The sequence below is a fragment of the Bufo bufo genome, chromosome 5 (genome assembly GCF_905171765.1).
Source record: "Bufo bufo chromosome 5, aBufBuf1.1, whole genome shotgun sequence".
Classification (NCBI taxonomy): Eukaryota; Metazoa; Chordata; class Amphibia; order Anura; family Bufonidae; genus Bufo; species Bufo bufo.
This window is the reverse complement of record NC_053393.1, coordinates 207,712,945-207,736,524: the sequence shown is the minus strand read 5'-3', so window position 1 is coordinate 207,736,524 and position 23,580 is coordinate 207,712,945. Positions and strand designations below refer to the sequence as shown.

Genomic DNA, 23,580 nt, shown 5'->3' with positions numbered 1-23,580 from the left:
AGTGCATGCCGGATCCCAACAACGCAAGTGTGAAAGAGGCCTCAGAATATGGAGACACTAAAACTTGATTTTCTTTTGTTTAAAAAATGATATTATTGTGTAAAACTTAAATAAATAAAAAAAAGTATACATATTAGGTATTGCCACGTCCGTAACGACCGGCTCTATAAAAATATCACATGACCTAACCCCTCGGTTCAACAACGTTAAAAAAAAATTTACCCTTACATCACTAAAAGTGCAACACCAAGCGATCAAAAAGGCATTTGCCCCCCAAAATAGTACCAATCTAACCATCACCTCATCCCGCAAATAATGAGCCTAACCTAGACACCTAAGACAGTCGCCCAAAAAAAAATAAAAAAAATATGGCTTTCAGAATGTGGAGACACAATTTTTTTTTTCAAAAATGCTTTATGTAAAACTAAAACAAACAAAAAAATATTTGGTATTGTCGCGTCTGGAACAACCTGCTCTATAAAAATACCACATTATCTAACATGTCAGATGAACATTGTAAATAACAAAATATAAAAATGGTGCCAAAACAGCTATTTTTTGTTACCTTGCCTCACAAAAAGTGTAATATAGAGCAACCAAAAATCATATGTACCCTAAAATAGTACCAACAAAACTGCCACCTTATCCCGTAGTTTCCAAAATGGGGTCACTTTTTTGGAGTTTCTACTCTTGGGGTGCATCAGGGGGTCTTCAAATGTGACATGGCAGCTTAAAATTATCCCAGTGAAATCTGCTTTCCAAAAACCATATGGCGTTCCTTTCCTTCTGCGCAATGCTCTGTGCCCGTACAGCAGTTTATGACCACATATGGGGTATTTCTGTAAACTACAGAATCAGGGCCATAAATATTGAGTTTTGTTTGGCTGTTAACCCTTGCTTTGTTAGCAGAAAAAAATGGATTAAAATGGAAAATCTGCCAAAAAAGTGAAATTCTGAAATGTTATCATTATTTTCCATAAATTCTTGTGGAACACCTAAAGGGTTAACAAAGTTGGTAAAATCAGTTTTGAATACCTTGAGGGGAGTAGTTTGTAAAATAGGATAATTTTTGGGTGGTTTCTATTATGTAAGCCTCACAAAGTGACTTCAGACCTGAACTGGTCCTTAAAGGGCTTCTGTCAGCCCACTAAACCGTTTATTTTTTTTTGTTTACTAATAATCCCTATACTGCGAGCTCTGCATACATAAGTTAAATAATCATTTTGGTTCAGTAGAATTTGATAAAAAGCTATTTTTAAAATATGCTAATTACCTTGCTACCAGCAAGTAGGGCGGCTACTTGCTGGTAGCAGCCGCATCCTCCGATCCTAATGACGCCCCCTCCGCATTGTGATTGACAGGGCCAGGGAACGGAATCGTTCTCTGCTGGCCCTGCCTGTTAGCATTCAGAATCTGGCGCCTGCGCCGCGGCCGTACGTATCTTCAATCTGCGCAGGCGCACTGAGAGGCGGCCGCTCGCTCCTCAATGCGCCTGCGCCGGGTGTAGATGTGACGTCATCGGCGCAGGCGCATTGAGGATGGAGCAGCCGAGCGAGTGGCCGCCTCTCAGTGCGCCTGCGCAGATTGAAGATAGGTACGGCCGCGGCGCAGGCGCCAGATTTTGAATGCTAACAGGCAGGGCCAGCAGAGAACGATTCCGTTCCCTGGCCCTGTCAATCACAATGCGGAGGGGGTGTCATTAGGATCGGAGGATGCGGATGCGGAGGATACGGTCTCACAAGTATGATAGTTCTTCTTTAATGGAAACAACGCGTTTCGGGGAGTGAAACTTCCCCTTCATCAGGAAACCTGATGAAGGGGAAGTTTCACTCCCCGAAACGCGTTGTTTCCATTAAAGAAGAACTATCATACTTGTGAGACCGTTTCCATTTGTGGACTTGCGCCGAACCAGAATTTCTCTCTTATTGCCATTTTTCCTTTTGTGGGACTGGACATCCCATCAAAAAGAACTCACAATCTGCGGCTGCAGTTCCGGAAGATAAGTCTCATCACTCTAAAGCCTTCAATAGAGTTGTGCCCAAAAAAGGTGAGCCTTCACAATTCCTATGATATTATCATTGTATCTGTATATACATACTACCCTATTGTGCGGCCGTTTTCTCTCCTATTTCTCTATTCCCCTCATTAACTGAGAGGAATTTAGGCTACTTTCACACTAGCGTTCGGAGCGGGTCCGTCTGATGTTTCATCAGACGGATCCGCTCCTATAATGCAGACGTTTGCATCCGTTCAGAACGGATCCGTCTGCATTATAACTTAGAAAAATTTCTAAGTGTGAAAGTAGCCTGAGCGGATCCGTCCAGACTTTACATTGAAAGTCAATGGGGAACGGATCAGTTTGAAGATTGAGCCATATAGTGTCATCTTCAAGCGGATCCGTCCCCATTGACTTACATTGTAAGTCTGGACGGATCCGCTTGCCTCCGCACGGCCAGGCGGACACCCGAACGCTGCAAGCAGCGTTCAGGTGTCCGCTCACTGAGCGGAGCGGAGGCTGAACGCTGGCAGACTGATGCATTCTCAGCGGATCCGCCTCCACTGAGAATGCATTAGGGCCGGACGGCTGCGTTCGGGGCAGCTTGTGAGCCCCTTCAAACGGAGCTCACGAGCGGACACCCGAACGCAGGTGTGAAAGTAGCCTTAGATCTGTCCAACACACAAAGACTTAAGGTGAAATATGGCAGGGTCCTCAAGGGGTAGATAGGCAGACTGACTGATTACAAGTTTGAAGAAACCTGCGATGCTAATTATAGGACACACTTTAGTTTAGCATGTCCTTATGGTCAAATTATTTTCATTTTTTTCTATGGGCACCATCATTTTTGTCCAGGCCACTTTAGCCTCATTATTTTTATTTTTTTTATATTCTGTTGAAATGCAATTCAAAAACAATGTCTGATTTTCATTAGTTGATTTTCAGATTTTTTTTTCTTATTACTTTTGTTAGTTTCAAGTTATTTCAGTGGCCATGTGGGTTTTTCTTTCTTTAACGGAAGGGTACTGTGGAAATGTGAACAGTGATGTGTACGGTGAAGCCCTGGAAGGGGTGTATATCTCATCTAGGTGAGATAAGTAAAGTCCAGGAAGATGGCACTGGCTTTAGCAAACCTAGTTGCTAATGCTATTTTCTTTATTTGTTCAGGGCTGGATTTTATTGGGATGGTAGGTTTGGCAGTAGGACCTTCCAAACCACCCCCTCATTCCAGGGCATGTTTTCCGTTCACCTGAGGTGATCGCAGGTGAGGCCTGCTGTAATCATACCAACATAAAGCACCTCCCAGTGTGTCAGTCTGGGGAGAGAGTGAACTTGGGATACAGAGACCTGCCGAGGCTCTGTGTGTGGTCTCAGTCAGGAGGACTGAGGGGCCACGAGGCTGTGTAGCTGAATCTCTTCCCTGTGGGGAACTGTGCGTGTGTTCTGTGTTACAGGTTTTAAAAAATCAGTCTGTTTGCAAGCTGTTACAGTCTGTTTTCTTTGAATCCCTGCATAATGATTTCCTGACCTCTGAACACTTTTAATAAAGAACAATTGAAAAATGTAATTTTGAGCCCAAAATGAGTAAAATGCAATCATAAAAATTGGCCCCAAAGGAATCTTTGGGGCCAATTTTTATGATTGCATTTTACTCATTTTGGGCTCAAAATTACATTTTTCAATTGTTCTTTATTAAAAGTGTTCAGAGGTCAGGAAATCATTATGCAGGGATTCAAAGAAAACAGACTGTAACAGCCTTTAAGTTTATAACGTACTATAATCCTCTCATTCTCCCAATACCAAAATTATTACTTTGCACAACATACATTGTTAGGGCTCGTTCACACGACCGTATGGCTTTTCAGTATTTTGCGGGCCGTTTTTAACGGATCCGATTTTTGTTTCAGTAGTGTTTCCGGTTTCGTCCCGTTTTTCCGTTCCGTTTTTCCATATGGCATATACAGTATCCAGTAATTACATAGAAAAAATTGGTCTAGGCATAACATTTTCAATAGATGGTTCTGCAAAAACGCAACGGATACGGAAGACATATGGAGTACATTTCGTATGTGTTCAGTTTTTTTGCGGACCCATTGACTTGAATGGAGCCACAGAACGTGATTTGCAGGCAATAATAGGACATGTTCTATCTTTGAACGGAAAAACGGAAACGGAATGCATGAGTACATTCAATTTTTTTTGCGGAACCATTGAAATGAATTTGTATACGGAACGCAAAAACGGCCCGTATACGGAACACAAAAAATGTTCGTGAGAACGAGCCCTTACTGTGATTTCCAAGCAGATACATTGTATTGCATTTGTATTTCTACTATTTAAAAAAAAATACTATGTATTTATTTTATAAACTTTCTTGGAGACTTATTGGCCTAGGGCTTGAGGCAGCTATTAGTTTACAGTGGGAGGACACATTCATGGATAACTCCATTCTTGGACCTTTAACCCCTTAGATTGCTGTCAGTCTGATTTAATAGCAGCTGCGGGATCCAACATTTGACGGAAGGAGAAGTCACAAAAATATTGAAGGATTTTATATGAGCAAAGAGACGAACCATGTCAACAGAAAAAAAAAAAGTTAGGGCTCTCGGAAAGCGGCAATGAAAAAAAAATAAAAAAGCCACATCCTAAAAGCCAAACTAGGTTTATGGTGCTATAAAGCATGGGCTGTTATTAAAATGAAAGGGATTGTCCAGCTTTAGGGGTTTTGTTAAGAAACTGGTGCACTGTGTTGCACTTGTTTTTTAACAAGTGCAACACAGTGCACCGGTTTCTCAACAAAACCCCTAAAGCTGGACAATCCTATAGCCACCTGCTCCCTGCTGCTCCATTCCAGCTCTCTTCAGCGGCACGTGACCTAGCAGTGACATTCTATTTTAGGACATGTTTTTCGCCAGTTTTTCAATATTAAATGTTTTTCATGTCAGCACTTTTCTTTTTTGTTTTGTTGTGACATCACTGGTAGGGGTTTTACATGAAAAACCTCCTGCTACCTGCTTTGGTCCACCTGCCACACTGCTCTCTCTGCAGTAGTCACACCTCCTCTCTCCATGTTACCTAGCTGCAGCCATCCCTGTGAAACATTACAGTACAGTGGAAAGCATGTCTGGTCTGGCTTTGGTTAGAAAACCCAGCGATTGGGTGATGAAAACAGGTTCTACATGTAAACACCCTGCTTGGATGAGCTGCTGGAGAGAACTGAGGAAGGAAACTGTTGACATGAAAAACAGGTATATGAAGAAGAAATATGCAGCTGAGATAAAAACAAACAAAAAAAAACAGGTGTATGGGACAGAAATACTCTGGGGCACTCTAAGCAGATTAATGAAATGTTATTATGAACCCATATAAGGCCCCATTCACACAACCAAATTTTTGGTTAGCATCCGATCCTTATTTTTTGTGGAAAGGATGCGGATCCATTAATTTCACTGGGTCTGCAAAAAATGTACGGACAAGGATAGACATTGTTTCAATGGATCTGCAAAAAAATGGATGCAACACGGACGTCACACGGATGTCATCTGTATTTTTTGCACATTTGTGTTTTTCAGACAGCAAAATACATACGGTCATGTGAATGCACCCTAAGACTCTAGATCAGGGATCAGCAACCTTCGGCACTCCAGCTGTGGTTAAACTACAGCTCCCAACATGAGCACTTGCTTGGCTGTTCTCAGAACTCCCATACAGGTGAATGGAGCATGCTGGGAGTTGTATGTGAAGTGACAGGTTGCTGATCCCTGTTCTAGATGTACGCTATGATGGGATTAGGGTTGCAAAGGGTTTTTAAAGACCTCTGGATAGGTCATCAGTATCTGATGATGGGGGGGGTCGAGCAGTTTGGTCTCTCGGCTCACCAAGCACAGCACGGTCCATTTCATTGCGGATGTGCTTGGTGTCACAATTAGACCCATTCACTTTAATGGGGCTGAGCTGTGCCTTGTCCATGTGAGCGATTAACGTGATGTCACATGGCCTAGAGAAAGCTGCAAAAAGGCCACAGTGCTACTGTGAGTGCCAGTGCCTTCTCAAACAACTGATTAGTGTTGGACCCCCAATGATCAGATAGTGATGACCTATCCAGAGGATAGGTCATCAGTAGTTAACCCTCCTCTTATGTTAGCTTTCTGTTACTATCCATGATGTTAACGGGTCGGTTTTGACCCGTGTCTTAAATCAGCCATAAAATACCCTCTGAACAATTATTTATCATTCAATTTGTTTCTTACCTCTTGGATACCTTGTTAGGCTTCTTTATCCTTGAAAAGATTGGTTTTAATATTTTTGGTGTGACCCCTTAGACCTTTCTTTTGATAGCATACCTCTCATTTTCAAATTTAAAAAATGGTAAAATAAACCTCAATAGAATATTATAAGTAAATAAAAGGTTGTTATGTCACCAGAATGTTTCTGAGGAGTATTTGAACACATCTCTTAAATTTTTTTTTTATATATTTTTTTTTATTTTAATAACATTAACTATAATAAGATTGATGGTGTTAGGGTCAATTTTGACCCATATATATTTACTTCAAGAAAATAGCCAAAAGTCTTTTTTTTTTAACATAAAACGTTCATAAACAATGAAAAGCAAGTAATAATACAAAATGTAGACTTGCAAGGTCAAATAAACAACACACAATCAAGCAAGGCAAACCAATAGAAATCAAGTACTAGTTTCAAAGCATCTTTGTGCAAGAACTTGCATGTGTTTGTGTGGGTGTTTTTAGATGCATGTGTTGCAAAAGCTGACACTTTTAGGCTACTTTCACACTAGCGTTCGGGGCTCCGCTTGTGAGTTCCGTTTGAAGGGGCTCACAAGCGGCCCCGAACGCATCCGTACTGCCCTAATGCATTCTGAGTGGATGCGGATCCGCTCAGAATGCATCAGTCTGGCAGCGTTCAGCCTCCGCTCCGCTCAGCAGGCGGACACCTGAACGCAGCTTGCAGCGTTCGGGTGTCCGCCTGGCCGTGCGGAGGCAAACGGATTCGTCCAGACTTACAATGTAAGTCAATGGGGACGGATCCGTTTGAAGATGACACAGTATGGCTCAATTTTTAAACGGATCCGTCCCCCATTGACTTTCAATGTAAAGTCTGGACGGATCCGTTTGCATTATCATGAACAAAAAAAAAAAAAAAAAAAAAAAAAAAAATTATATTTTTTTATTTTGTTCATGGTTATGCAAACGGATCCGTTCGGAATGGATGCAAGCGTTTGCATTATAGGAGCGGATCCGTCTGTGCAGACACCAGACGGATCCGCTCCTAACGCAAGTGTGAAAGTAGCCTTAGCATGTTCTTTGCAGATATATTTTTTACAGTGGAGGCATAATGTGTGTGTCTTTCTGTCCTTATTGCTGGGGCAGACCTGACACCTCTTTCTTTTAGAATCAGATGGCATCACTGGAGTTGTGGCTGTGGCTGTGCTGGTTGATGTTGAGGCAAGGCTAGATGATGATGAGGATGCTGGCACTTATTCTCTTTGTGTTGTTGATGGTGTGGATGGAGTGCTTGATGAACTCTGCATCTGTCTGATCACGGCTGCAGCGATTGGATCTCGAGACACCCGTTTCCTTTGCTCAATGTGTGCCTTGACAAGGGAACTTCCTAGCTCCTCGAGAAATATTCTCCACTTGTTATTTTTTTTTGTGTTCCAACCTGGGTGGATGTGGGTCCATAACACAAATGCATTGTATGCAGACACATCTAGGATGTTAGAAAACACAGCCATCGGCCATCTTGACATATCTGCCTCTTGACTTGTCCCAGAGACTATCAGTGGCCTCATTATAGGATCTGTACACTCCAGCAAGAAGAAGAACACCAATATAAGCATCTAGGCATTCCTCATTTATGTCATTCCACATGTTGCCATGGACTTTTTTTCCTTCAAGGTTTGTCATTGCAATGATCACTTTTTTTAGTGACAATGGCATGAACAGTTCAAAACATGTTTTGATGTCACTTACTCTCGTCACAGCAAACCTTGTGATCCCAGGGGTCATTTTGATTACATCTGCAGCAGCTGCCCTGCCATGTAAGTCAGGAGGTTCTGACCTCCAACAGATCTTACCACTTTTGGATTTGAATGTTTCAGCAGGAACAGCAGCAGGTTCAGCACTGGTGGCCTCCTCATCAGACTCATCAGATGTGTCTGTGTATTCTGGTTGATACTCTACTTCATGTTCTGCCTCAGAAACCTGCTCATCCATATCGCTGTGCTGCTCTGTGTCCTCTGCCTCATTTTCATCCAAGATATAATCCAGTATTTGGCTTCCTGCAAATCTTCTCACTCTTGCATGCTGCATATTGGAGATGATTACTCTGCAAGTCAGCAACTCTGAAATGTATTGGTCCTATGTTTCTTTACTTTATTTAGAGAAGCAGACAAGCAGGCAAAGAGATCGGCCCCTCCCTAACTACAGCTCACAGGTTTGAGAGGTGAATGGCTGTCAGTGTTACTAAGCAGAGAGAGTGTTTAGGATTTCAGTTTTGGCACTTATTAGTGTCCTATAATCCTATATTATAACTGGGTCAGAATTGACCCTAACACCATAAACGTCTTAATTTTCACCACAGTATTTTATAATTTAGTGAAAAGGATTATTACATTGTTTAAATAGAGGTTCCTGACAAAGTAAAAAAGATCTTGATGCAATAAACAAATTTATGTGATACTTATAGACATTCAAAACCTGAAAACGGGTCGGTTCTGACCCTAACATAAGAGGAGGGTTAAGTCTAGGAAAACCCCTTCAGTAGTTAAGTCTAGAAAAACATTGGCTGTAAGGTATTTTTCTAGTAGAAATCAGGAAATAAGCAGTACATTAAATAGCCATTCTTACATTTTCTTCCAGTTTGGTGAGCTGTTCGTCTAGTCTGAGAGGGTCAGCAACTATAGGTAAAGTCTCTTGATCAAGTGTATTTGCTGGGGAATCCCATGGATCTGTGGATCCTGCTATCAGTTCTTCAGTTGCATTGATGACCTTTAGGACTTCTGTTGAAATGTTGCAGAGAGACACAGCAGAGTATTTCTGTTTATGTACAAGAGTACATAGGGACAAAATAGCACAAAGTTAGAAAAACATTTTTTTAGTATAAGGTGACACTAATGTTATTGGGAATAATGTATACCAGGCTGAACTTACAATAATATTGTACACAATCCTCTACAGCAGCTGTCATTGTGTGCTGATCAATATAAACATTATAAAAAATTAAGTTTCACAAAAGATAGTATCTCAACAGCTACTGTAGAGATACCAATTGCTTAAAGAGTCACTGTATTTTCACATAATTCAATTTCATTGTGCCTGTAAGTGTGACCCCCCCCCCCCCCCTTATCTGTTCTGTGAGCTTCAGAGCTGAAAAGAAACATAGTGGTAAGCAAGGAAAAAGATATCACAGCACTACAGATTTCACAGAAGGGATATGCCTCCTGCTTCTGAGTGAAATGCATCTAGCTGTGCAGCTGAAACAGCGACTAATATGTCTGAAAGAGACTTTAGAGAGGCTCAATTTTAACTGTTCCTTCACAGTTATGATTGTACAAAGAAGCACAGCCATTATGCAAACTTTTTTTGAAAACTCAGGTACTTTTTAAAGGGGGTTTCTCCAGTCCCATAATTTTTTATCTACCCAAACACTGCACATTTTTGCCCCATGTACTTTCCTTCCCCTGTTCTCAGTATCACTGCTTCATGGCAGGATGATTACATGCAGCTTCCTATTTTCATCAACTTCCTGCCGAGTTTTGTAACCAAACCCAGCAAGCTTTTCTCTGTAAGGTTGCACAGGACTTGTTCCGCCTAGCTAAGGCAAGTTTCACACCAGCAGTATGAGTGCTCTCTGGATCTGGCATTACCGGACGGGCTGCAACCCAGCAAACATGCCGGAACAGCCTGCCGGATCTCTTACTGCTGATGTGAAACTAGCCTAACATGGACAGAGGAGGTGTAGGACTACTGCAGATAGAAGTGTGGCAGGCGGAGCAAGTCCTGAGAAATATTACAGAGCAATACATGTTGAGTTGATGAACACAGCAGGAAGTTGATGAAAACAGTAAGCTGTGCATGTAACCATCCAGCAGCGATGTTGAGAAAAGGGGAATGAAAGTGCTGACATGAAAAATAAGTATATGGTGCAAAAATATACAATGCTTGGGTATTCTGGGCAGATAAAAAGAAATTCACTATGAGACTAGACAACCGCTCTAAAGCTGTTATGCAGGATTAGAAAAAAAAAGATGCTTTTCTTATTGCAGAGACAGCATTCCCATTGACATGAACTAGAATAATATGCAATACCATACAGAGCCAACAACGAGCATGGAGCTGTTAGGCTACAGGTACATGGCGACACTGGTCACACGACTGTCACTGCCAGGATTATAAAGTAGCGATGACCCCATAAAACGAATGGGATCAAAGCAAGAGCCCAAAAAAAAAATCCAACACTGCTGGATTTTATGCGGCTCACGCTGCAATCGCATTCATTTCTATGGGATCACCTCTACTTTGCAATCCTGGCCACAACCAGTGTTACCCTGTAGCCCTAGCCTTACAGGGAAAAAAAACGAACAAACAGATCCTTTGTTGTAGTCTTGGACAACTCCTTTAAAGGCAAGTTCATCCATAGCACATTTGTTGCAGCTTTTTCTTTTCTTTCTGCGGAATATGCACTGAAAATCTCCAACAACGTACAATGTAGGTGAACTGTAATAATAAAAAATCACTGGGGACTGCAAGCATGTTATGCATTTTCACACACAGTACATTGCAATTTTGTGCCGAGATTTTGCCCACTGCAATGCAGTTATAGTGGATGAAGATATTTAGGACTTTTACACTGCGTATTTTAGGTGCTACAGTATGTGTGGACATAGCTTAATGCAGTTTTCTGTTTGAGAGGCTAACATGTCCAAATGAAATTCTCAGAAAAGTTTTTTATTTTTGTTTTTGAATACTAGTTTTTATTTTAACCAAAATATCATTTTCTTTATGAGCAGTCTACAGCATCATGTATTTACCACATATTTTCTTGGTTACTAGTATAAGATCTGTCATGCTGCAGAGTTAAAGGCTATGTACACCGTCGGGGGCAATTTTGTTTATGATTGCATTTTACCAGATTTGTCAGCCGAATATGATGCCTTTACATAGCTATACGTCTGTACTCCTATTAGCCAAAATTTGTGCTGTTTGGAAAATAGGAACAATGAAAAAATGAGTCTTGTGTTCATGAGGTGAATGTTCCCCCTGCCTCTCCCAGTCCTTCTTTGCAGTGACTGACAAGCATACACAGCAGCCTGTTAATGCTCATTCAATTCATCATGCACCTGTACCTATAATATGCTGCCATCATATAAGGTAAAGTATTCAGCTCCCTGATCCCTCAAAAAGTACCTTGAATCCGTCATCTCCAAAATCAGTACCAAAGTAAGTATACAACCATGTGGCATAGATGCCTCAAAACATAACTATTTCTTTATGAGTGAAAGTCAAGTTCTCTAACTCTGAGAAATGCTACTTTCTATTCAGGGGCGTAACTACCATAGCGGCAGACCATGCGATTGCTATGGGGCCCAGGGCAAGAGGGGCCCAGTTGGGATCATCTCCTCTTCTACTGGGGGTAAAAACATGGTTAGGACTCTACCCTCTAAATAAACAACTTTTAGCAACGAGGCAGTGGCATCGAGGCAACGAGCGCTGTTAATGCGCTATCAGTGACTGCCGGACCCCTGCCGCGGATCGGGTGGTGCGCAGCTCCTGCACCCGCCCGATCCCCATGAAGTACATGTACGTCACTGGTTTTTAAGTCCTGCAAAGAAATTATGTTTCAAAAATGATATTATTGTGTAAAACTTAAATAAATAAAAAAAAGTATACATATTAGGTATTGCCACGTCCGTAATGACCAGCTCCATAAAAATGCCACATGTCCTAACCCCTCAGGTGAACACCGTAAATTTTTTAAAATAAAAACTGTGTATAAAAAGCCATTTTTTGTCACCTTACATCACAAAAAGTGTAATAGCAAGCGATCAAAAAGTCATACACACCCCAATAGTGCCAATCAAACCGTCATCTCATCCCGCAAAAATCATACCCTACCTAAAACAATCGCCCAAAAACTGAAAAAACTATGGCTCTCAGACTATGGAGATAGTAAAACATGATTTTTTTTGTTTCAAAAAGGAATTCATTGTGTAAAACATAAATAAAAAATAGTAGACATATTAGGTATCGCCGTGTCCATAATAACCTGCTCTATAAAAATACCACATGACCTAACCCCTCAGGTGAACACCGTAAGAAAATAGAAATAAAAACTGTATAAAAAAAGGCATTTTTTGTCACCTTACATCACAAAAAGTGTAATAGCAAGCGATCAAAAAGTCATATGCACACTATACTAGTACCAATCAAACAGTCATCTCATCCCGAAAAAAATTAGCCCCTACACAAGACAGTCGCCCAAAAAATTAATTAAACTACGGCTTTCAGAATGTAGAGACACAAAATTTTTTTTTTTTCTAAAATGCTTTGTTATGTAAAACTGAAACAAATAACCAAAAAAAGTAGTCATATTTTGTATTGTCACGTCTGTGACAACCTACTCTATAAAAATACCACATGATCTAACCTGTCAGATGAATGTTGTAAATAACAAAAAATTTAAACGGTGCCAAGACAGCTATTTCTTGTTACCTTGCCTCACAAAAAGTGTAATATAGAGCAACCAAAAATCATATGTACCCTAAGATAGTAACAACAAAACTGCCACCTTATCCTGTTTTTTCCAAAACAGGGTCACTTTTTTTGAGTTTCTACTCTAGGGGTGCATCAGGGGTGCTTCAAATGGGACATGATGTCAAAAAATCAGTCCAGCAAAATCTGCCTTCCAAAAACCGTATGGCATTCCTTTCCTTCTGCGCCCTGCTGTGTGCCCGTACAGCAATTTATGACCACACATGGGGTGTTTCTGTAAACTACTGAATCAGGGCCATAAATATTGAGTATTGTTTGGCTGTTAACCCTTGCTTTGTAACAAAAAAAAATTGATTCAAATGGAAAATCTGCCAAAAAAAGTGAAATTTTGAAATGTTATCTCTATTTTCCATTAATTCTTGTGGAACACATAAAGGGTTAACAAAGTTTTTAATACCTTGAGGGGTGTAGTTTGTAAAATGGGGTCATTTTTGGGTGGTTTCTATTATGTAAGCCTCACAAAGTGACTCCAGACCTGAACTGGTCCTGAAAAAGTGAAAAATTTCAAGATTTGCTTCTAAACTTCTAAGCCTTCTAACGTCCCCCAAAAAAAATCTAATGACATTCATAAAATGATCCAAACATGAAGTAGACATATAGGGAATGTAAAGTAATAACTATTTTTGGAGGTATTACTATCTATTCTAAAATTTGGAAATTTGCTAATTTTTAGAATTTTTTGGTAAATTTAGATTTTTTTAATAAGTACAAGTACAATACGTGACGAGAAAACAAACTCAGAATGGCCTGGATAAGTAAAAGCGTTTAAAAGTTATCACCACATAAAGTGACACGTCAGATTTGCAAAAAATGGCCTGGTCCTTAAGGTGAAAAATGGCAGGGTCCTGAAGGGGTTAAGGGATGTCATTGCTGCAGCCAAAAACTTGACATCATGGCAGCAGCAGCACTGGAGCAAAGGTTCCAAACTGAGTATAACTTTTTTATGATTTTAATAACTCCTAATGCCTTCTGCAATGAATCTAAGTAATACAACTCCTTTAATCCTATAAGAAAACAGCCAATTTTCATCTTAAGGATCGATCCAAATTTAGCAAATCTGAAATGTCAGTTTATGTGGTAATGATTTTTTAAAGCTTTTACTTATCCAATCAATTCTGAGTCTCGTGACACATCGTGCTTCATGTTAGTGTTAAATTTGAGTCGATATGTTTAACCTTTATTTATTAAAAAAAATAAAAAATTAATGAAAAATTTGGAAAAACTATTTGTAAATTTGAATTGCTCTGCTTTTAAGACAGATAGTGATACATCATAAAATAGTTATTAACATTCACCATATGTTGGCATCCTTTTGTAAATGTCATTTAATTTTTTTGGGATGTTAGAAGGCTTAAAATTTTAGAAGCAATTTTTAAGAATTTCCAAAACCCACTTTTTTAAGAACTAAGTCACTTTGTGGGGCTTATGTAACAGAAACCACCCATAAGTTACCCCATTTTAGAAACTATACCCCTAAAAACATTCAAAACTGATTTTACAAATTTTGTTAACCTTTACTTGTTTCACAAGAATGAAAGGAAAATGGAGGTGAAATTTCAAAATGCCACTTTTTTGGGGGGGCATTTTTATCTTTTTTTTTCCTGTAAGGCAGAAAGGGTTAACAGCAAAACAAACTTCAATATTTATTACCCTGATTATGCGGTTTACAGAAACAACCCATATGTGGTTGTAAACTGCCATATGGGCACACGGCAGGTCTCAGAAGTAGAGGTGGGACGACGAATCCGTTGAATCCACAAATCCCTTGAATCTTGTTGGATTTGAGGGATTTGTGGACTTGAATCCCGACCTTATTTACTAAATTTGAATCAGACGAATCCATGACAGCAGGGACCGGTGCAGTCCCTGTATCCTAATGCACCGACCCCGCTCACTGTAGTATAATCTTATGATCTAACCTGCATTTTTAAGATATAATAATCCAGCTGTATTACTTACATTACAACATTAAGTTCCATAGCAGAGAGTAGGGAGGAGGCAGGCCGGGAGGAAGGGCGGGCGGCGCGTCACTCACTATGTCACGTGCCTGCGCCGCCTACTTTATGAATGAAGCAGGCGGCACGGGCGCGTGACGTAGTGAGTGACACACCGCCTGCCCGTCCTGCCTCCTCCCTCCTCTCTACTACGGAACTTAATGTTGTAATGTAAGTAATACAGATGGATTATTATATTTTAACAATGCATGTTAGATCATAAGATTATACTACAGTGAGCGGGGCCAGTGCATTTGAATACAGGGACTGCACTGGTCCCCGCTGTCATTCCGAATCCAGATGCCGGCCCCCAGCCCCATAATTGGGGGTCATTCACACTGCAGGGACACTGTTATGGGGGGGAATCTGTGGATGGCACATAGTATAAGATGCTATATATGTGTCATCCACAGATCCCCCCATCACAGTGCCATCCAGAGATTCCCCATAACAGTACCATCCAGAGATCCCCATAACAGTGCCATCCACAGATCCTCCATAACAGTGCCATCCACAGATCCCCCATAACAGTGCCATCCACAGATCCCCCCCATAACAGTGCCATCCACAGATCCCCCCATAACAGTGCCATCCACAGATCCCCCCCATAGCAGTGTCATCCACAGATCCCCCCCATAAGTGTTTGGATGACTTTGTTTCTTACACCGTTCACACAATTCTTACGTACAGGATTCGTAGGATTCAAGATTTGAAAGATTCGATAGATTCGAGAACCGATTCGGATTCGAAAAAAATTGCATTCGTCCCACCTCTACTCAGAAGGGAAGAAGGGCCATATGGCTTTTGGAGGGCAGATTTTGCTGGAATGGTTTTTAGGCACCATGTCACATTTGAAGAGACCCTAAGATACTCCTACAGTATAAACCCCGAAAAAGTGACTCCATTTTGGAAACTATACCCCTCAAGTAATTTATTGAAGGTTGTACTGTCTGCTTTGACCCCAGAAGTTTCACGGAATTTAGAAACATATGGCTGTGAAAATTAAAAATGTCATTTCCTCCCACAAGGGATAACAGGAAAAATGCTTTTTTTAAAAATCATTTTATACTAAACATGGCAATACCCCATATGTGGTTTTAAACTGCTGTTTGGGCACACAGTAAGGATCAGAAGGGAAGGAGCGCCATATGGTTTTTGGAGGGCAGATTTTGTCAGAATGGTTTTCGGGCACCGTGTCACATTTGAAGAGACCCTGAGCTACCCTGTCACGTGACGGGGATCCCACGAAGGACCTCCGAGATGTCAGACGAGCAGGAACACCGGAACAGGAAATGGAACAACAGAACTTTACTAAAGAGAACAAGCTCATGACAGGAACAGAGGCACTCAAAGTACACACAAGGAACAACGGGTGTAAAACCCATTGCACCATTAACTGGCAATACTCTGGAGGGGCGTGACTAAGCAACACCTGGTATTCACTATAGCCTCAGATGGTGAGGATAGGCTTGGACCGAGTTAGTTGCCAGGGGCAACTCCAGAGGGTAAACCGAGTCAGTGGCAGCTGGTCCAGACAGACCAGGAGTACACAGACAAACAGGCGGAGACATACCAGCAACAGGTAGAGCAGAGACAGAAGCAGTTACCTGCGCCACAAGCAAAGGGAGCAAGTGGCCCCAGGCAGAGCTGCACTGGGAAGGCAAAAGGGCATACCCAAACATGGGAATTTCCCCCCCTGGGGAAACCAGGAACCCCCTTCCGGAGGAACTGCCAGACTGACATGAACAAAACATCAGAAGCAGAAACAACTGCCAAACAGGACACGGAACAGAATTAGATGCAGTTAAGCACTACTAGGCTTACACATACTGAACGGGTAACAGAAAACATGACAAACGATATAAATGCAGAATCAGGTGAAATCAAACCGAAGTGCGGACAGAATGACCCCTAGGATCAGCAGCAAGGAAACAACACCCAACAAGCAACACATAGACGGAGTACAGACAGAACCGAGCAGAGAACTGACCTACAGACAAAAGCACTGACCCCCAGCAACCAGCTCACAGGAAGATAAGGCTGCCTAATGAGGGCACCTGGGAAGACACACCCCTGGAAACAACACAGGGAGATTAACCCTTCCAGGTCAGGGAGAAACAGAAACCTCAGAACCCTGCAGTATGGAGCGTTGCCCATGGCAACTAGGAACACGGAACCAGAATACAGGAACAGAAATGCAGATACAGTCAAAGGGGTACACATGTACATGGGCAGAGTACACACTAGACACCGCAGCCAATAGGCAGCCCCTAGCAACCAGCCTACACAGAAACCTGCAGCAAGTACACAAGGGGACGTGCAGCCAGCCTACACAGCAACACACGTTACGGTGAACCGCACCGTGACATACCCATAGAGTGAAACCCCCCAAAAATAACATTTAGAAGTGGCGGAGTATCCGCCAAAGTTATGAAGAGGCCAGTGATGCGGAATGCACACGGAACTGTGGCCGTTTATTGCGGCCCGCGATTTGCAGGCCGCAATACGGCCACGGGTCACACACGTTCGTGTGAACTAGGCCTTAAAGGGGATTTCTCAGCACGTTGATTCACTGGCTGACAGGCAGTTTGCACTCACTCTGTCTCCTCAGGCTGTGGGTGGGTCTCCAGCAGCTATTAGCATTAGGAATGATCGTATCGACTTCGGATGAAACATCCGAAATCGATTTGCATAAAACTTTGATCTAATACTGTACGGAGCAGGAGCTCTGTACAGTATTAGAATGTATTTACTCCAATGAGCCCAAGTTAATGCTTCTCAATAAATTCATAAATTAATTTGTACTGTAAAAAAACATTTCCCAAACTCGGGTTAGGGTCCAAGTGGTACCTTGGAATCGAACCCTAGTTCGGGAAATGTTTTTTTACAGTAAAAAATTATTCATGAAGTTATTGCGCGAAGTCTCGCGAGACTTCGGCTCATCGGAGCCAATACATTCTAATACTGTACGGAGCTCCTATTACATCGCTCATCCCTGATTAGCATATATTAACTTACTCTGACAGAGCAGGAGATTGTGATCTCTGACACAATTACAGGTAAAGCCATGCTTCTCAGTCCTCACAACACTTGTACCGTTTTGCTTACTGCAGGTAATCTTGCTAAACCTTATAAGTTCACTCAGAGCTCAGTCCCATCATTCCGTGGGGGTGTGGTCACTCCTGCTTTCAGCTAATCAGGTCTGCAGGTTTACCATAGAAACCTGTGTGCAGTGAGAGACCTGCTGAACTGTCTGGACTCTATAGTTAATGACTAAAGTAAAATCTACTGACCAATGTATTTAGAAAATGGCTTCTTTTAACTGTCCCTTTATGTTAAAAGCTATATATTTTTTAACTAGTGAGAAAACCTCTTTAATCCCGTTTTCTCTAGCAAATCTAAGATGAGTGCAGCCATTCCTTCCCAGTGCCTTTTTCCTCTGATCTGTAGCAGAGGAGCTTCACTACTGAGCATCTACATAAAGGGCAGCACACATTCATCTCAGCTAAAAGCCTAGATTCTTAGATCAGGAGGAATAGAACAGACATTTATAGGACATTTTAGAATTTTCCCAAATTCGTATGAAAATATATTCAGCACATACTGCATTGAACTAACTGTACCAAATTATTATATATTTTTGGAGTTGGAGTCGGTCCATTTTATAACGACTCCGTTCCATTTTGATGGACACCGATTCGGACTCTGACTCCACAGCCCTGGAAAATACTGTTTGTCTGTTACCATTTACTGAGAGTCATATTTTGGCATAGTTTTTATTTTTTTACGAGTTCACCTGACTGGGTAGATCATGTGAAATGTTTATAGAGCTAGTCGTTACAGATGCAGCGATACTTAATATATCTATTTAAAAAAAAATTTTGTACATAGCTTGAATATTGGAAAGGGTGCTTTTTTTTTTTTAAACTTGAAACTTTACTAACGTTAGTAAACTTTACTAACACTTTTTTTGCTGTATTATTTATTTTTGTCCCACTATGGGTCTTCGACATTTCAGAGTCTGATCCCTGTTTCAATGCAGTACAATACATGCTGTATTAGCAACTGCTGCACCCTCTCCACTTTGATTGACTTTAGGAGAAGTCAGGGCCAGGTGTGAAGATGTTTATACTGCCTAGCCCTGTGCAGAAGGCATAGCGGTTGCAGAGAGAGCAGAGCCTCTAGGTGTAACGGTAACTCCCCCATTGCTTCTAAAGGGGAAATTGCATATATTAAAACATAATTTTCTCAGCAGTGCAGACATATCTGAACATGGGACCAACAAAGATGCCCTCAGCTGCCAAGCGCACATGTAACAGGTCAACTAGTTTCATAGGCACAAATCTGCTGACAGATGACCTTAAAAGAAAGCACTTTGAACAACTCCTGCGCCATATGTAAGTCAAATTCCCAACTGTCCACTGAGCGTTTATTCAGCAGACAAGTGTCCTGTGATCTCGGCAGAACTGGTGCAAGATGAGGAATTTTTATAATTCCTGATGATGGTGGAAACTTGTACCTATTCACTTTTTTTTATTTTCACGTTCCACGTTTTGTTTGTCACTAGGATTTTCAGAGTTGCGGCACCCTTACGGGCTACCCTGAGGTCTGGGGGGGGGGGGGGGGGGTTGTATATGGCCATCTGGTTCCTCACCCACGTGCAAACCCCTTGGCCTCTCCCTCTGGAGAGAGGCCAGACCTCAATTGTGGCTCTTGGCCAACACCTGGGGTGGCAGCCCAGTGGAAGCAAGAGCATTGGTTGGCACTTCTCCGGCTACAGCTGAGGGATGGCTACTATTCGCAGACCCTTGCAGGTGCCTTCTGGCCCAGAGGGATTGGGATTAGCTCTGGGTATTTGCTGTGTAAAATAGCAGTTATAATAGCTATAATAAAATTGTCTTAAACTACTTTATGATACTACTTTTTAAAATTGCCAATTTAAAAACAGTGGTTGGTTGTATGGCATGAAATAGTAGTAAAACTGATATGTGCAAACAAATGTGAACGACTGCTTATATACTGTACAAATGTTGGTTATCTACAATTACAGAGGCAGTGTTTTATGAGCATTTGATCATATATCGCAGGCCACAAACAAAGTCACCGAATTACAAACAAACTCTGGGTTTTGACCCTGTTATAATGGTAAAGAGTCATGACAAAGATGAGAGCTGTTCCTTGCAGATCAGAAGCTCTTCAAGAGTAGACAGAGTCACCTGTAGCCCTCCAAAGCTCTAGTGCTTTTTACACTTACAAGTGCCAATTAGATTGAAATACATCCTCCAAGAACATTATGGAAAAGGAATAGAAATCAATGCTACTCAAGAGTTGTGATGGGTTTCATATGCTCAAACTCCTTAATATCACTAATGAAGACCATGGAATACCTGTCAGTGTTCCAATTTTTTTCTGAGTCCATTCACTAAAAAGAACTTTTTGAAGGCTGCTAAATTCAATATAGTGTCTTGTTGAGACTTCACTTGAAGGCTTTCTAATGAGTGATACGTCAACTGTGGCAATCTTATCATACGCACGTTGCAATTAACTTCTCTTTCTTTACCTATATATATATAAAGGGCGTATGTATGTATGTTCTGCGATCACTCAAAAATGTACCGTTCCTGAGATATTCCCAAAAAATAACCTGCATTAGCCAATACAAGCCTGCAAGTCTTTCTCTTCATATCCCAACTGCCATACACACGGTCACATGTTCCTTATCAGCCAATAGAAGCTTGCAGGCCCTTAGTCTCCACATACACACAGTTTTACTCCAAGTTTCCATAACAACCCAGCCATTTTTCTTCACTGCTGTAGGTCAGCTTTAGGCTAGGGCTACACGACTACATGTGTCGCGTGACAATAGGTAGCAAGACACATAGGCACAACCACACTGCTACATGTGTCGCGTGACCCTGATGTCGCACCAATGTCACACGACAATTTTTATAATGATAGTCTATGGTGTTGCACTGCGACATGTGACATGCTGCGACTGTGACTCGACAGTCGCAAAAAAATCCATCTTGGATGGATTTTTTGCAACTGTTGTGTCGCAGTCGCAGCATGTCACATGTCGCAGTGCAACACCATAGACTTTCATTATAAAAATTGTTGAAACAAAGTTTCGCGCAACACGTGTCGTTGAGTAGTCCTAGTATTAAAGGGGCAGGGCGCTGTGGAGGTTACTGTTAAAGGGGCGGGCACTGTGGAGGTCACTGCTAAAGAGGCATTAACTGTGGATGTTACTGTTAAGGGGGCAGGCCGCTGTGGAGGTCACTGTCAAAGGCGCAGACACTTTGGAGGTCACTGTTAAGGGGGCAGGGGCCACTATTAAAGGGGCAACTGCTGTGGAGGTCACTGTTAAGGCAGCAGGGTACTGTGAAGTCACTGTTAAGGCAGCGGGGTACTGTGGAGATCACTGTTAAGGGGGCGGGCCCCTGAGGAGGTCACTGTCAAGGGAGTGGGGTGCTGTGAAACTCACTGTTAAAGGGGCGGGCTGCTGTGAAGGTCAAAGTTAAGGTGATGGGCTGCTGTGGAGGTCCCATTTTAAAGTGGTGGGGCACTGTGGGGGGGTCAGTGTTAAGGGGTGGGGGACTGTGGAGTTCACTGTTAAAGGGACGGGTCCTGTAGAGGTCACTGTTATGGGGTATACTGTCGATATCTTTTAATGAAACACACAAATATATATATATATATATATATATATACAGTGCTGCCCATAATTATTCATACCCCAGGCAAATTTTGACTTAGTAAGTAACTTTTTTTCAACCAGCAAGAAATTTTTTGACAGGAAATGACATAGGTGTCTCCCAAAAGATAATAAGACGATGTACAGGAGGCATTATTGTGGAAAAAAAAAACATTTCTCAGCTTTTATTTACATTTGAGCAAAAAGTGTCCAGTCCAAAATTATTCATACCCTTCTCAATAATCAATAGAAAAGCCTTTATTTGCTATTACAGCAAACGCTTCCTATAATTGCAGATCAGCTTTTTGAATGTCTCCACAGGTATTTTTGCCCATTCATCTTTAGCAGTTAGCTCCAACTCTTTCAGGTTGGAGGTTCTTCTTGCCATCACCCTGATCTTTAGCTCCCTTCACAGATTCTCAATTGGATTCAAGTCTGGACTCTGGCTTGGCCACTCCAAAACGTTAATGTTGTTGTCTGCTAACCATTTTTTCACCACTTTTGCTGTGTGTTTTGGGTCATTGTCATGCTGTAATGTTCACTGGTGCCCAAGGCCAAGTTTCTCTGCAGACTGCCTGATGTTGTCGTTGAGAATCCTCATGTATTGCTCTTTTTTCATGGTGCCGTTTACTGTGATTAAGTTCCCTGGTCCATTGGCTGAAAAACACCCCCAAAGCATTATGTTCCCACCACCATGTTTGACAGTGGGGATGGTGTTCTTTAGGTTGAAGGCTTCTCCTTTTTTATGCCAAATGAAGGAAACATCATTGTGACCAAACAATAAAATTTTTGTTTCATCTGACCATAACACAGAAGACCAGAAGTCTTCTTCTTTGTCCAGATGAGCTTTTGCAAAGGCCAAGCGAGCTTTTGTGTGCCTTATCTGGAGAAGTGGCGTCCTCCCTGGTCTGCATCCTTGGAACCCAGCAGTGTGCAGTGTCCGTTGGATTGTCTGCCTTGAGACATTGCCACCAGCAGAGTCCAGATTCACCAGGATGGCCTTGGTGGTGATCCTTGGATGCTTTTTCACCTCTCTAACTATCCTCCCGGCCAGCACAGGTGTCACTTTTGGCTTCCGACCACGTCCTCTGAGATTTTCCACAGTGTGGAAAATCTTGTATTTTTTTTATAATACTTTGCACTGTAGCCAATGGAACTTGAAAACATTTAGAAATGGCCTTGTAGCCCTTTCCTGACTTGTGAGCAGCCACAATAGACAGCCGCAGGTTTTCACTGAGCTCCTTTGTCTTAGCCATGACTGTCCACAAACCAACTGCAGAGAGCTGCTGTTTTTCACATGTTGAGTTGATTAAAACAGCTGTTCCCAATTAATCAGGGTAATTAGGATGCTTTAGAACAGATTGGACTATTTGGAATGGTATAAAACTTTCGATTTTCCCCTTTTTTGAAGGGTATGAATAATTTTGGACTGGACATTTTTTGCTCAAATGTAAATAAAAGCTGAGAAATGTATTTTTTCCCCACAATAATGCCTCTTGTACATCGTCTTATTATCTTTTGGGAGACACCTATGTCATTTCCCGTCAAAAAATTACTTGCTGGTTGAATAAAAGTAACTTTAAGTCAAAATTTGCCAGGTGTATGAATAATTATGGGCAGCACTGTATATATATTTGAAAATAGTTTACTAGGGTATTGCTGCTGCTGTGCAACAAGATGGGATGTTTTGTATAATGAGGTGTTCCAGCCATTTATTAATACCAGCATTTTAGACACCAGTCTTAATAACCCTTATACATGGTGGTGGATCCGCTGGAGTTATAAAATGGTGTCGGCCTCTATATAACTTTGGCGGATCCTCCACCACTTCTAAATGTAAGACAGCTCCCTAGATGTTTTACATTTAGACCATCTTCTATGCCTAAAACAGGCATAGAAAATGGTAAATGAGACGGGCCTTCCCACCCATGCCACACCCCCTTTTTTAGAAGGCGTATTTCTGTTTAATAAATGGCCCCCATTATTACAAATCCACTGGAAAGCTCATAAATTATAATAATCATTATATCGGTGGGAGACTGAGTGCTGGAACCCCATGTGATCACTCAACAAACCAGAGAAGGAGTCTCAATGGAGCATCAG

The 23,580-nt window shown here is 41.6% G+C and overlaps 1 protein-coding gene across 1 annotated transcript in view; it reads right to left on the bottom strand.

The window, feature by feature from the left end:
* The window catches only part of LOC121002015 (myosin VIIA and Rab interacting protein), a 642,833-nt gene that overhangs the window by 43,134 nt on the left and 576,119 nt on the right, over positions 1-23,580 (bottom strand). The window contains exon 12 of the mRNA XM_040433314.1: positions 8,866-9,054. Within this exon, the coding sequence (XP_040289248.1) occupies positions 8,866-9,054 (189 nt within the window). The remainder of the gene's footprint in view (positions 1-8,865; positions 9,055-23,580) is intronic.